Source organism: Macaca fascicularis, chromosome 9 (assembly GCF_037993035.2).
Source record: "Macaca fascicularis isolate 582-1 chromosome 9, T2T-MFA8v1.1".
In the NCBI taxonomy this organism is placed as follows: Eukaryota; Metazoa; Chordata; class Mammalia; order Primates; family Cercopithecidae; genus Macaca; species Macaca fascicularis.
In genome coordinates this window covers 59,280,824-59,296,420 of record NC_088383.1, presented here as the reverse complement: position 1 = coordinate 59,296,420, position 15,597 = coordinate 59,280,824, and the positions used below count along the sequence as shown (strand labels likewise).

General features: G+C 51.1%; 1 protein-coding gene and 1 long non-coding RNA gene across 2 annotated transcripts in view; one reads left to right on the top strand and one right to left on the bottom strand.

The window, feature by feature from the left end:
• The window catches only part of ANTXRL (ANTXR like), a 45,888-nt gene extending 39,773 nt beyond the window's left edge, over positions 1-6,115 (bottom strand). Inside the window, exons 1-2 of the mRNA XM_005565123.5 lie at positions 5,746-6,115; positions 1,112-1,183 (exon numbers count right to left, since the gene is read on the bottom strand). Coding sequence (XP_005565180.3) covers positions 1,112-1,183; positions 5,746-5,987 — 314 coding nt within the window. The 5' untranslated portion in view covers positions 5,988-6,115. The remainder of the gene's footprint in view (positions 1-1,111; positions 1,184-5,745) is intronic.
• A 2,340-nt stretch (positions 6,116-8,455) lies between these two features.
• LOC141407675 (uncharacterized) lies at positions 8,456-11,432 on the top strand. Its single transcript, XR_012417733.1, has 2 exons — positions 8,456-8,604; positions 10,086-11,432. It is a non-coding gene; the product is annotated as an uncharacterized lncRNA (long non-coding RNA).
• Positions 11,433-15,597: the final 4,165 nt, after the last annotated feature.

Sequence of the window (15,597 nt, the reverse complement as noted above, 5' to 3'; positions counted from 1 at the left end):
ACACACACCCATACACACACGTATACACACACATGCACACACACACGCACCCACACATGCACACACTCACATGAACACACACACACAGAAGGCACCCACACACAGGCACATGCACACACACACGGACACATATACCTTATAATGAACAGGCAGGGAGATGCACACACAGCCCTCCCAGCTGGCCTCCCTTCTACTGGAAAATTCTTTGCCTCTTCACCCCATTCCCTCCTCCCCCTCCTCTCCCTCATTTCTCCTTTACCTCAGAGGAGCGACTCCTTATTGGCAGCCATGCACACGGCCTCCCTTTCCTCTCCCTGACCCTCCTTCCTGCCAGCTGACCCTCAGTAGCCCTCAGTGACAGTGCTGTCATATGTCCCCAGCAGAGCTCCTAACGGCTCCTGCCCTATTGCTCATTCATTTTACCCACAGTCGTCAGACTTTTCTTCCTTAAGTGCCATCTTGATCATGCCACTCCTCTGCTCAAGAGCCTTCTCTGGCTCTCCATGGCTCACAGCAGGAAATCTCAGCTCCTTGACCTGGCACAATGAGCCCCTGTGGCTTTGGCCTCAAGCTGACCTGCCCAGTCCTCTCCCAGCCCTCCGTGAGCTAACCTCATTCCCAGCCAAGCAAGACCACTCACTCCACCACAGGTCCCTGTCTTTTCCATCCTACAAGACCCAGTTCAAACACGCACATCCTTGGAAGCCACTGCTGACTTTGTCTTTAGGAGTTCCTGCTTTTTCCTTCAACCTTCCAGGTGAGTTCTTTGTCCCCTACTTGAGCCCTCAGCACTGTGTAACCCGAGGTTCCAGGACTGAGTCACTGGTTTCCCTGTCTATTGTCCCTTCCCAGCGTGTGATGTCCCCAAGGGCAAACTGCCTCTCCTGCAATATGCCCAGGCTCACAGGCAGGAGCCAGCCAAGTCTGCTGAGACCCGATGGAACCAGTGAGCGCTGGCCTCATTCCTGCTTCAGAATGCCACCTTGTGCTCTGTGTCCCCCACTGAGGGACTCCCACGCCCACCCCATCTGATGGGATGTGCCCTCTGCCTGCCTTCCAGAGGAAAAGCTCTCTGCAGCTCAGGGGAGGCTGCCATGTGGGAGATCTGTACCTTTGGAACCTCGCCACTGTTTCCTCCACCCACATATAAAGGTCAATCCAGTTGTTGTTCACGCTGCCAGACCTAAAACAAAAGGAGACAGGAGACGTGGGTCAGGGAGATGAGTGCATCTGTCAGGTGGGCAAGTGTCTGCCCCGCCCCCAGCCTCCCAGCAGGCTCTTAACAAGCTCGCCTGACCCCAGCATAGCTGAGGCTGGGGTGCACCCCCCAGTGGCCACTGGATCATCCGAGGTCATGAGTTTCACCAGTTGAGTGGTCAGCATAAGGTGACCACCCAGCCCCATCTGCCTGGGACTGAGAAGCTTCCTGGGATGTGGCGCTTTTGCTGGCCATCCAGGTGGCTGATCAGGTTAGGTGGGGCACTGTGTAGAGTGGAAATGGGAGAGAATGTATTGGTTGGAAAAGCCCCCAATGAACAATCCAAATATGGAAAATCAACCAAAAAAGTTTCATGTATGATAGCATCAAACAGAACAAAATACTTAAGAATAAATTTAAACAAGGAAGCAAAAGAAATGTATACTGAAAACTGTAAAACATTGCTGAAAGAATTTAAAGACACAATAAATGGATAGATATTGCATGCTTATGAATCAGAAGGCACAATAATAATATTGTTAAGATAACAATGTAATCTGTATCAAAATCTGTATAGCATTTTTTTGCAGAAATAAAAAATTTGCACTAAATTACATATGGAATTTCAAGGGACATAAGTCATATAACAAAAAAAAATCTGAAAAAGAAGAACAAAATTGAGGATACACATTTCCTGATTTCAGAATTTATTACAAAGCTACAGTAATCAAACTGTTATGGCACTGACATAAGGACTGACATGTAGAGCAATGAACAGAATAGAGAGCTCAGAAATAACCTGTCATGTCTGTGGTCAAATGATTTCCAACCAGTGTGCTAAGAACACTCAATGTGAGAAAGAACAGTAGTTTCAAAAAATGGTGCAGGGAAAATTGGATGTCTACATGCAAAAGAATGAAGTTGGACCCTTCTATAAACCATTACAGAAATTAATTCAAAATGGGTCAAAGACCTAAATGTAAAGGCTAAAACTTTTAAACTCTTAGTAGAAAACATAACTTTTATGACATTAGATTTGGGGATTTTTTTGGATATGGCACCAAAAACACAGGCAACTAATTTAAAAATAGAAAAGTTGAGACTGTGTCCAGATTAAAAATTTTGTGCATCAAAGACGCTACCAAGGGAGTGAAAAGATAACCTGCAGAATGGAAGGAAATATTTGCAACTCATATACCTGATAAGGGATTAATATCCAGAATATACAAAGAACTCCTACAACAACAACGAAAAAGAAACAATAAAAAAATGCAACAACAAAAAAATGGGCAAAGAATTTGAACAGACATTTCCTCAAAGAAGATATGCAGATGTCCAATAAGCCCATGAAAAGATGCTCCACACCACTAGTCACTAGGGAAATGCCAGTGAAAGCGGCGAGGAGATACAACTTCACACCCATTGGGTGGCTATTATCAAAAACTAAAAAATAACAAACGTTAGACTTTTGTTGGTGGGAAAGAAAAATGGTGCAATCCCTGTGGGAAATAGCTTGGCATTTCCTCAGAAAGCTAAACATAGGATCACCATAGGATCCATCAATTCCACGCCCAGGTATATACCAAAAAGAAGTGAGAGCGGGGACTCAAAGAGATATGGGTACACTGGTGTTCATAGCAGCATTATTCACAATAGCCAAATGGCAGAAGCAACCCAAGTGTCCATCAACAGATGAAAAGATAAACGAGCCGAGCGTGGTGGCTCACGCTTGTAATCCCAGTGCTTTGGAAGGCCGAGGCGGGGGGATCACGAGGTCAGGAGTTCAAGACCAGCCTGTCCAATATGGTGAAATCCTGTCTCTACTAAAAACTACAAAAATTAGCCTGGCCTGGTGGCATGCCTCTGTAGTCCCAGCTACTCAGGAGGCTGAGGCAGGGAGAATCGCTTGAAACCAGGAGGCAGAGGTTGCAGTGAGACAAGATCACGCCACTGAACTCCAGTCTGGCAGCAGAATGAGACTACAACTCAAAAAAAAAAAAAAAAAAGATAAAATGTGGTACATATACATACAGATAAATATTATTCAGCCATAAAAGGGATGAAATTCTGATGGATGCTACAACGTGGAATAACCTTGAAAACATTATGTTAAGTGAAAAAGGTCAGACAGAAAAGGCCAAATATTATATGTTTGTATGATTATATTGTGTGACTCCACTTACATGAGGTACCTACAATAGGCAAAGTCATAGATAGAGAAAATACACTAAAGGTCACTAGGGCTTGGGGAAAGGGAGGAATGGGGAGTTATTGTTCAATGGGAATAGAGGTGTTTTGGGTTTTGGTGTGGATGGGGTTTAAGACAGGGTCTCACTCTGTCACCCAGGTTGGAGTGCAGTGGTGTGATCTTGACACACTGCAGTCTTGACCTCCCAGGCTCAAGCAATCCTCCTGCCTCAGCTTAGCCTGAGTAGCTGGGAGTAGAGGCACACATCACCATGCCTGGCTAATTTTTATATGTTTTGTATAGACAGGATTTTGCATGTTTCCCAGCCTGATCTTGAACTCCTAGACTCAAGCAATCCTCTCACCTTGACTCCCAAATTGCTGGGATTACAGGAGTGAGCTACTGCTCCCGGCTGAGAATAGAGTTTCAATAAGCAATGATGAAACATTTCTGGAGATGGATGGTGGTGGCTGCACAATGCTGTGAATGTACTTAATGCCACTGAATTGCACACTTAAAAATGGCAAATTTTTGTTATGTATGTTTTCCCACAATTAAAAAATTACTCAAAAAAAATACAATGGGTCACTCCCACTTAGAGGCCTAAAAAGGTCACCTGGCCAAGAATAGAAGCACATGGGAGGCTGATTCATTTTCTTCCAGCTCAATTCAATGAATGAACCAATGAATAAGGAGTCTCATGAATAAGCTGGACATGAATGACCAAAGAGCCTCCCTGCAGGCAGTAGATGTTGTTCTGCCAGGAGGACTACTGCAAGACTCTCAGGGTCCCGCCCAGCTGCATGGTCTTTGGATGGGCTTTGGAGTCACACAATCCAGAGTTTCAATTCAGCGCCGTGGATGCCTATCTGGAGGCTATGGTGGGTCATTTCCTGGCCATGGCCTGCCTCATTGCCTCCTCCTTACAATGGGGCAATACCCTTTACCCCTAGCCTTGTTAGGAAGAATCATTAAGGTTGCTTTTGTCTGCTCCCTTTACATCCATTCTAGGCACTCCCTCTGCATTCCCCCTCATCCAGTCTGTCTGGGATTGCATCAGGGCCTCTGCATTTCCTACGAGTTTCCAGCCTGTGACTCTGCCTTTCCTGGCAGGTCCCTTCATCCCCATCCTCTGTCATTGCCTCTGACCTGCAAATTCTCCCTTCATCCTCATCACACTTGGCAAGGTGAAAATGAAGATACCCTTTTTACAGATGGGAGACACGAAGGCACAGAATGATGAAGCAACTCGCCCAAGACTATGTGGCTAGTGAGTGGAGTCTGCCTGTCTCCAAAACGGAGTTGCTCCTTCCCCAAGAGTAGCAGAGCAGTTACAAACCATAGGAATTGGTGGGCTGGGGTGTACGTCCCCTAAGCATCAGTATCTGGGGGAATGAGAAAATTCAGAGGAACTTCAACCTGCGATGCTGGAAAGAGTGCGGCACAGGAAGCCGGAGTCTTGTCACACCAGCTGTCTCTGGATGCTTCCCCAACCTCCAGGAGCCGCCCTTGTCCAGGAACCAGATAGAAAAATACCTGCACTACTCACAGCCCAGGATTGTGGTGAGGTGCCAGGAGTGCAGGGAAAGGGCTTTGGAGACCAGAAAGCCAGAAAGCGCTTGCTCTCCTGAAGACTGCACCACTGCTGCTACTGAATAAGCACAGAGAGTATTCCCACCTAGCAGGAGGAGTGGGAAAGGGAACCAAGGCAATCTCTCCAAAGCTGAACATTGCCTCTTTCCTTCCTGGTGAGCCAGAAGGTGCCTAATACACAGCCCACTTTCCCCAGGGCCACCCTGAAACAGACCCAACTGTTCCTGAAAGTGCAGGAACTATCACGTGGCTCTCCAAGTTGTAGAAGCAGCACTTAGAAGCAGCCAACCAAAGGCCTTCTCTAAGCAGTGACATTAGAATGACCAACACAGGCAACAAAGCAATCTCTCTGGGGCCCAGTAAAATAGAAGTTATTTGCGTGAAAAACAAATGAGCAAAACAACACAAAAACTCCAAACATCCACAGTGCGCTTCTGAGAACTGCTGAGAAGCAGGTCTGAGCAATCAGCTGTTGCAGCAGCCTGAGGATGAGGATGCTGACCCAGCTAATGGGGGGATAGGGGATCGTCCAGAACCCCTTTGGTGGCTTTTTTCCTCATCCAGGAGATGAAGCACCAGGGAAAAGACAGCCATGGCATTCTTTGTGCCTCAGAAGATCAGGAGGCCTAGGTCTGGTCTGACCAAAGGGCTGGCCCTGCTTCTGTGACAGAAGCTTGCATCTCTTTGAGTGGCGTCCTGTCCCTAGTGAAAAAGAGGTGGTGGCTCCAGAGGGTGACCCAGGGCCAGAGCTGGAAGGGACACTCACTTGTCCAAGATGAAGTAGAGGTCAAATGAGCCCTGGCATCTGTGACCTGCTTGCCCCTGGCGCAACTGCTGCCTCCATCCTGGGCCATGATGGTGGTGGGCCCTCCTGGAGCCCAGGGCCAGGCGTTGAAACATTCTCCAGCCAGGTCCATGGTACCGAAGGCTTCCTGCTCTAAAAAGCGGTGGAGGAAGCAGCAGCAGGAAGAGCAGGAAGCAGGGCCCCCAGCGGCCATGGCTCCTCATTATCTGGCCGTCCCTGTGACCCCACCTCACTCTTGGGTGCCTGTGCCAGGGCCCAGATAGGCTGAGCACAGGCCACCTCTGGCCACCTTCTCTGGCGCCTCCCCTTATGCCCAAGGGCCACACCCCTCCTCCTGCCCTTCCACCCGTGCACACTGTGGCCCTTCACCAGGTACCTCCCCAGATCGCAGGGACTAGGGTCAGCAGCTGGCTCTGGGAGACTTGCCTCCAGCTACCTGCCTGGCCCTTCCCCCACCCTGGGGACAGAATTCCTTTATGGTTGACAGGAAGGTTGACATGGTGACTTTGTGACCTGCAGCTCTTCCCAATATCCTGCATATTGACAACACCAGAGGGGAGGCACAGGACCTTTGGAAGAGCTATAAGAGGAAGCCTCCATTTCCCTTATAACAGCCCTCATAGTGTCCCTTAAAACCACTAGACCCTGCCATTTGTTCACTGGAAGAGTTAGCCCAGGTGACAGGTGAGGACATTGCTGTGGGTGAGGAGGTCAAGGACTGGGAGGCCAGAGTGTTGGCAATGGGAGGTTATTTGTATGACACTTAAGTCCCCCAGGAGATGGCAGATCTGGAAGAAGATGGAAACTGCGGTGTTGCCAGAGTCCTTGTGAGTGAGGGACATTCCAGTTCTCTACTGCTGTGTACCAGACCACCTACATTTAGAGACACACAACAGGCGCATTTTATTACGCTCACAGGTTCTGAGGATCAGGCACTCAGGGCAGAGTAGGGAGGGCTTCCTCATGTCTGGGGCCCCAGATGGGAAGGCTTGAGCAGCCCACATGACTTGAAGGATTGGGCACTGGAATTATCTGGAGGCTGCTCCACTCACAAGTGTGGCTCCTGGGCAGGAGGGCTCAAAAGCTGGGCTCAGCTGGAACTGTGAATGGAGACCCTGCATGTAACCTCCCGGTGTGACCTGGGCTTCCTCCCAGCATGGTAGCTTCAGGGTGCTTGGGCTTTTACAGGTGGCCCAGAGTTCCAAGAGTGTTTTCAGTGAGCACGGCAGAAATTGTAGAACTTGTTATGACATCACTTTGGAAGTCACACAGTGTCACTTCCACTGTACTCTATTGGTCTAAGCAGTCACAGCTGCCTAGAGTCAATGGGAGGAACACAGGCCCCCTCTCTAGGGCAGGAGTGTGGACGAGTTCACATCCCAGTGTCAAAACTGCAGTAGGGGCTGGGCGTGGTGCCTCACACCTGTAATCCCAGCACTTTGGGAGGCCAAGGCAGGCGGATCACCTGAGGTCGGGCATTCGAGACCAGCCTGGCCAACATGGGGAAACCCTGTCTCTACTAAAAATACAAAAAAATTAGCGAGTGTGGTGGCCGGAGCCTGTAGTCCCAGCTACTGAGGAGGCTGCAGCAGGAGAATGGCCCCCCGGGAGGCGGCGCTTGCGGTGAGCCAAGATCGCGCTGCTGCACTCCAGCCTGGGCGACAGAGCGAAACTCCGTCTCAAAAAATAAATGAATAAATAAAATAAAATAAGAAACATCTTAATCAATTTTATTTTGTATGCACAAGAGTGATATACGATTAAAAATCCTTCTCTAATTAAAGTCTAAAACATGTCTTTCAATATGTGTAACATACAAATTACAAGTGAAAAAAAGTATTGGGTTAGTCTGGTTTGTTGTTATTTGATTTTTTTTGTTTTGGAATTGTATTTAATATAATGGAGTATCTTAAATAAGGGGTATTTCAGAATGAATGAAGCCTGGTATGTTTCCTTCAAAAGCGTATTTGAGCTATCTTGCTTCATATTCCTCTTAACAGTTGATATTAGCATACTCTAACATTTTTGCCTGGTGGTTAGTCATCTCCTTGTGATTTACTTTTTTATTTATTTTTATTTTTTGTAGACACAGGGTCTTGCTATATTTCCCAGACTAGTCTCCAACTCCTGGCCTCAAGTGATCCTCTGGCCTTGGACTCCCAAACGCTGAGATGAGAGGTGTGAGCCACCCTCACAACCCTCTTTGTGGTCTTACTTTGCGACTTCCTAATTACTAATGGGAACTGGTCACCTACTCACTTCATTTTGGTCGTTCATGGTTCCTCTTTGAAGTGCCTAGTGACGGCTTTAGATGTCTTGGCTTTAGATGTCTTCGCTTTAGGTGTTCACCATTCTTTGCTTTAGGTGTTTTTCTCTTTCACATTGATTCAATAACAGTCTTTATATATTCTGGATATTAATTCTTTATCACTTGCTGCAAATATCTTCTTTTACGGTGTGGCTTGATTTTTTCACTCCATTTATTGTTTTTTAAACAATGCCTAAGTTCTTAATTTTAAGGCACTTGAACTGTCATTTTCTACCCTGGCCCCCTCCCACCGTACTACGGGAACAGCTAACTTCCCAGACACCTCTACGTTCTGGGGTCGCCGAGCCCGCCTTCTTGCGGGTCACAGCTGGGGCCTGGGAAGTGAAGGCCGCGGGCGTTCCCGGGAGGAGCTGAGCGTTTCGGATGCGGGGGAGGTGCCGCTAGCGGGGCCGCCAGGCCGCTCTTGTTGCCCAGGCTGGAGTGCAAGGGCGCGTCTCGGCTCACCGCAACCTCTGCCTCCCGGGTTCAAGCGATTCTCCCGCCTCAGTGAGGTAAGGAGGGCCGGCAGGCCGCGGGGGTCCACGGCGCTGAGGGAGCCGCAGGCACCGGGCGCAGCCCTCGCCTATCGCTGAGGTACTGCAGGCCCAGAAGCCAGAGGTCCGGGCGCCCAGGGTCAGAGGGCGGCAGCGAGAGCCGGCACCGCCAAAGGACGCCCTCGCCCTCCTGCAGGGCCGGTCCTGGTCCGAGCCAGCTGGGGGCGGCTCCGGGGAGCCGAGCCGGGGGAGAGCCGGGCCGCCCGGCGGATCAGCAGGGAGCCTTCTACAGGATTGCGGTTTCTCTGGCCCGCGGCGCCCTCCCCGCCGGGGCCGCCCAACTGCAAGCCCCGCCCCGAAGGCGGGTGCAGCCAGGAAGGCGGGGCTTGGTGTCCTCAGGGCGCTGGCGCCAAGTTCAGAGCCGCGCTCTGGGCTGGGCGGTGGCAGCCGCGTCTGCACCTCCTCCCTGTGCGCCGCCTGAGAGCCCGGGAGAGACGCGCGCTCAGGTCGGCCAAGACTGAGAGCAAGCGGGCGCAGGCAGCGGGGCCCATCTCACTTCCACGAAGGGCAGCGTTCTTGAGTCCTGCCTTTGACGGCGGCGGGGCGTGTTCTTCCCTTCCCTCTGTCAGCTTCCTCCAGCTCGCTCCCATGTCCTCTCTGAGTTCCATTGCTGTCCCTGTCCCTTGCCTCTCTGTTTCTTGTCTCCTTGTCCTCTCCTGTTTCTCTCTCATCTCTCCCTTTTTCTCGTGTCTGCCTTATTGGCTATTTTCCTGTCCTCCTTTGTCCTTTTTCCCTCTATCTCTCTTTCAGCCTCTCCCCTCACGCCCTCTTCCACTCTCTCTATAGGCTTCCTTCTCTTTTACAAGCCAAAATTCTTCTTAGGTTTTTCCCCTAAGGTGACTTCTTGGCCATAATTGTTTGCATCCCTTCCCTCCACCCACCGCCAATCCCTCTCTCTGTTCATCTTGTAGGGCCTCATTATTCTCATCCAGGGCTTGTGCTAGGTGCTGGCGTCGTCAGCCCAGATCCTTTCTCCAATAGATTATATCCAAAGATCTGCACATGTAACCCGTTCAGTGCCTTTCCTGGGAAAAAATACATAGATGATCAAATTATGAATCTCTGAATTTTCAGGGTCACCTGAAAGAAAATACCTGGTTTTAGATACAAGACAATTGAATCCTTTTCTTGACATTTTGCCTTTACTCACAGAGGTACAGACAGCACAGCAGGAAGCTAAGCCTTGCAGAAGCTTTTAGGGGACATTGCCACCCACACCTTCTGTGCAATGCCAGGTGCAGGGGAGGGAAGGGACAGGATACAGACCTGGGTTATGGGAAGACGGTGGAAGGCCAGGGCTTTGCACTTGAAACCTTTGGGTGAGACTGACTGGAAATGAGAAATAAACAGTAAATTTCTAAAATATGTAGTTGCTTTGCCTCCTTAGAAATAATGGAAACTGATGTGGTGGTATATTGTGATCTTTAATGATATTCCAGCTTTTGACCAGCTTCTGTGGAACATCTCTACCCTGCCCTGCAGACTACCCTGTGACTGCTGGAAGTCCAGGCCCTTTGTTGCATGGAGAGGATGCAAACCACGTGCTGCAGCTCCCATGCCCTTTCTGAGCAGATTCCTCAGAGGGGGTGCCTCACATCAGAGATGAATTTCAGCCACTGTCTCCCAAAGAGGCAGATACAGAAACGTCACTCCTCTCAATGACCCTGAGCAAAGCGCTCAACCTCTCTGAGCCTCAGCTTTCCATCTGTAAAATGGGTTCGGGCTAAGTTGTCTCTCCAGTCCATCCCAGACCTACACATGTACGACTAGTTGGATGAAGCCAGTTCTCCCCCTTTCTCCAAGAAAAACTGGTCTGCTTGAAGCCCCATTGCTGAGCTTCCATGAGCTCCCACAGAGAGACATACACACTCACACACATACACTCACACATACCGTCACATATACAGACACACACACAGTGACACACATGCACTCACACATACACACATGTATACATATACTCAGAGACACATAAACTCACCTGCACACACACAAATTTACACACATGCATATACATTCACACACACATGCAATCACACATACTCAAATACACACATGCACTCCCTTACACGGGCTTGCAAACTCATGCTTACTCTTTTTCACACACACACACAGACACACACACGCACACACATCTCCCCAGTATAGCTAGTATTGTTCCTAGGTACAGCAGCCTGCCTGTGTCATCCTTCTGGTTCTGCTGCACCCGGCACCACCTCCGCAGGCGCCCCGCTGGGCTGTCTTCATGGCTGAGACAAAGTTTGCCAACCACAGCCATGCCGCCCTGAACAGGAGAACTGTCCAGCATGCCCTGAGTTAGGATGTGACAACCCTCTTCTCAGCACTAAAAATGGGGACACAAGGTGTCACAGCAGGACAGAACATTTGCTGTCAGGATGCTTCATGGTATAAGATTAAGACTTATCATTTATTGACTACGTAAGTGTCTACATGACAGATGCTCCTACAGCTTATTTTATTTAATTTTCACAACAACCACATGAGGTCTTGATCCAAGTGAATTTATCTTCAACCTGCCAAATGTCATCCTGATAAACTCAGGGCAGCACCCCAGCTTTTAGAGACCATCGTGGATTTGGTCACTGCCAACTGCTGGTTTAGGTACCCCACCCAGCTTCACACTCCAATGCTAACATCCAGATCTGAGTAAGAAGAATGAGGAGGAGGAGGAGAGAGCAAAGGAGAAGACAAATACATAATGATGAGAAAGAGAGGGAAGATGAAAAAAGGAAGGGGAGACATAATAATAGTAAAAAGAAAGAAAAGGTGGAGAGAAAATGAGGAACTATCTGGGCACCTTTCATTCCACCCAGGACCCGCGAGGGTCACTGCTGTTGCTGCATCAGCACCATATGGAGTAAGGTCAGAGAGGCCAGGGCACAGGATGTCCTCCAGAACCCCAACAGAACAAGGGCCAGATCGAAGTCCCTCAAGGTGGAAAATGACATGAGTCTGGCTTCCCCTCATGTCCGTCTCTCCCTTGCCTACAGACTCACAGCCTTCCGCTTACTCTAGGATCATTCCCAGGGTCAACATCAGATTTGAGTCTCACCCACCTCCAGGCTTCATCCCCAATGCCTCTCCCACAGCACCTCAGATGGGGGATCTCATTCCAGGTCACACCATGCCCTGGCCAGGGCGTTCTCTGGTCAGGGCCCTGAGCACACACAGCAGCCCAGCGCTGCCTGGCTCCTGCTTTCCTCCGGGGACAAAAGCAAGTTTATTAAGAAAGTAAAGTGGTGGCCGGGCGCGGTGGCTCAAGCCTGTAATCCCAGCACTTTGGGAGGCCGAGACGGGCGGATCACGAGGTCAGGAGATCGAGACCATCCTGGCTAATATGGTGAAACCCCGTCTCTACTAAAAAATACAAAAAACTAGCCGGGCGAGGTGGTGGGCGCCTGTAGTCCCAGCTACTCGGGAGGCTGAGGCAGGAGAATGGCGTAAACCCGGGAGGCGGAGCTTGCAGTGAGCTGAGATCCGGCCACTGCACTCCAGCCTGGGCGACAAAGCGAGACTCCGTCTCAAAAAAAAAAAAGAAAAGAAAAGAAAGTAAAGTGGTTAAAGTACAGCTACTCCATAGAGTGGGACGTTCCCAAAAGTAACAGGAGTAAAGCCCCCATCCTAGGTACAATGCTTGTGTAGATGGGGAGATGTGCTCTGCGAAGGAGTAATGTTAGGCAGGGACCTAGACCCAACATGGCGGTACCACCTGACATGGCAGACCCCTTGTGAGGACTTTACCGGCTGGGATTTCCTGCCAGGACTTTTCAGCGCCAAAAGCACCCTGAGCCCGCCAAAACTCCCCACTCTGCGCAAACTCCTGGACACCTCATTCCTCAGAGATCCAAACCTAACTCAGGAAACCGAAACCTACAGACCCCGCCTACCTCACCCTATAAAAGGCCCCTGATACCGGCCCCGCCCGCAACTTCCTCAGCCCTCGCCCTAGGGGACCGGTGAACCTCCACCGCCAGCCCAATAAAGGCTACCTCTGTTCTCATCTGCCTCATGTCCTCTTGCTCTGCTCCCCATTACATTACATTGGTGCCCAAACCGGGAGGAGACCCCTCCCCGGACCCCTGCCTGTCGGGGCAGGCTCTCCTCTCCGGGAGCCAGGACCTCCTCTCTGAGCTGAGAGTGGTTTCTCCAAATCCAAGACTCAGTTCCATCACTCCTGGGTAAGTTTTCCCCCGGCCTGCAGGCTCCAGGAGTCCCTGCCCGAAAACGCCGCCCTGTCAGGGCTTCCCTCCTCCTTCACTTGTGACCTCGGCACCAGGGACTAGGAGACATCCGACCTCCCCGGAAGCCGTCATACCCCACACTCCTCCTGGCAGTGGGAGGACGCTCCCATTGCCTCCGGACTGCCCGCCTCAGGATCATGGGGGCTGCCCAGTCCAAACCAGACCCAAAATCCCCTCTGGGGTGCCTCTTGGCTAATTTCCAGACTTTAGGTCTCAGCCAAGACCTAAAAGGAAAGCAGCTTATTTTCTTCTGCACAGTGGCATGGCCGCAGTATAAATTAGATAATCAGTCTCAGTGGCCTGCAGAAGGCACTCTAGACCTGAACATCCTCACACACCTGACCAACTTCTGCAAGAGACTAGGCAAATGGTCCGAGGTAGCCTACCTTCAGGCCTTTTGGGATTTGCGCTCCCGCCCGGACCTCTGTGTCCGATATTCGTTGGCCCAGGTCTTGCTCGCGAAATCTACTCCCTCAAGCAAGGAGAAGGACGATTCCTCCTCTTTCTCTGAGCCCCCTGATACTCTTTCCCTGACCCCGCTTCGGTCCCCCACTCAACCTCCCCCTTACTCTGACCCCTCAGCTTCTCCGTCCTCGTCGGCGCCACCCCTTCCCTCCACTCCTCCTGTGTCCCCACCAAACCTGACGGACCCTGTCTCTCCTACCTCCTCCTCCTCCTCGCCTGTCTCAGCCCATACCCGGTCCAGGACCCACCTCCTGTGCCCCTTGCGGGAAGTGGCAGGTGCCGAAGGAGTGGTCCGGGTCCATGTGTTGTTTTCGCAGGCAGACCTGTCTCAGATTGAAGAGTGTGTAGGCTTTTTCTCAGCCAACCCCACTCTGTATATCAAAGAGTTCAGATACCTATGCCGGGCGTATGACCTCACCTGGCATGATCTTCATGTCCTTATGACCTCAACCCTGTCCTCTGAGAAAGGGGAGCGTATCCTAGCGGCAGCCAGGCAGCATGCTGACCAGGTTCACTTAACTGACCCCGCCATGCCAGTCGGCACCGAGGCGGTGCCCTCAGCCAAGCCCGACTGGGACTACCAGGTTGGGCAGGCAGGCCGCCGCCGCCGAGACATGATGGTCCAGTGCCTTCTTGCTGGCATGCAGGCAGCCTCCATTAAGTCAGTCAACTTTGACAAATTAAAGGAGGTAGTCCAAGGCTCAGATGAGAATCCGGCCGTTTTTCTTAACTGAGTGACTGAGGCACTCATTCAGTAAACCCGCCTTGACCCTGCCTTCCCCGCAGGAGGAACGTCTTGGCTACGTACTTTATTTCTCAGTTGGCTCCGGATATCCGGAAAAAATTTAAAAAGGTGGAGGACGGCCCTCAAACTCCCATCCAGGATTTAGTCAAACTGGCCTTCAAGGTCTACAGCTCCAGGGAGGAAGCAGCTGAGGCCCAGCGACAGGCCAGGCTAAAACAGAAGGTACAACTCCAAACCCGGGCCTTGGTAGCAGCCCTGAGGCCCGCTGGCTCCAGGAGCTCTCAGAGAGGAGGTACTCCCCGAGCGCCACCTGGTGCCTGCTTCAAGTCCAGCAACAAAGGCCACTGGGCCAAGCGGTGCCCCAACCCTAAGGAGCCAACTCGCCCCTGTCTGAGCTGTCGGCAGATAGGCCATTGGAAGTCAGACTGCCCCAACCTGAAGACAGTCGCTACCCCTCCACGTGACGACCCTCCTCCAGGTACTGGAGGCGTCTTCCAGCTCCTCGACACCGACGAAGATTGAAGAGGCCCAGACTCGGGAACCCCTCTTACTCTCACCGAGCCCAGGGTTATGCTCCAGGTAGCGGGTAAGTCCATATCCTTCCTTACGGACATGGGGGCTACCTACTCTGTTTTGCCTTCCTTCAGTGGCCCCAGCCACCCCTCCACTGTCACGGTCATGGGAATTAACGGCACTCCCTCCACCTACCGCCAGACTCCTCCTCTGTTTTGCCACCTGGATGGCTCCCTCTTCTCGCACTCATTTCTTATCATTCCTTCGTGCCCAGGCCCCTTGTGTAAGACGAGACCTCCTCTCCAAGCTAGGGACCTCAGTTCACTTCCGGCCCAACCCCTCCCCGCACTTCACGTTCTTCTTTCCCCTCCTCTCGCCTGATAAACCCCGCCAGGCTGACACCCTACTCCCGTTTCCGGTCCCCATTAACCCTAAGGTGTGGGACACCTCCATCCAGATCATTGCCCAGCACCATACTCCAGTCCGCATACGGCTGAAGGACCCCTCCAAGTTTCCCTCTAGACCCCAGTTCCCTGTCTCCCTTGAGCACTGACAGGGACTAAAACCCATCATCATGCACCTGCTCCAGCAGCACATTCTAGTCCCTGCCAACTCACCATGCAATACTCCTATCCTGCCTGTACGGAAAAGCTCCAGGGCCTACCGCCTCGTGCAGGATCTACGCCTCATCAACGAGGCAGTAGTCCCCACCTTTCCAGTTGTTCCTAACCTATATATACTTCTCTGACGCATTCCCCCTGATACCACCCATTTTACTGTCCTTGACCTAAAGGATGCCTTCTTCACCATTCCCCTACATCCTGACTGTCACTTTCTGTTTGCCTTTACATGGGAAGATCCAGACACTCATATTTCTTCCCAGGTGACTTGGACTGTTTTGCCTCAAGGGTTCCGAGATAGCCCCCATTTTTTCAGACAGGCACTGGCACAGGGTGTTAGCCTCTG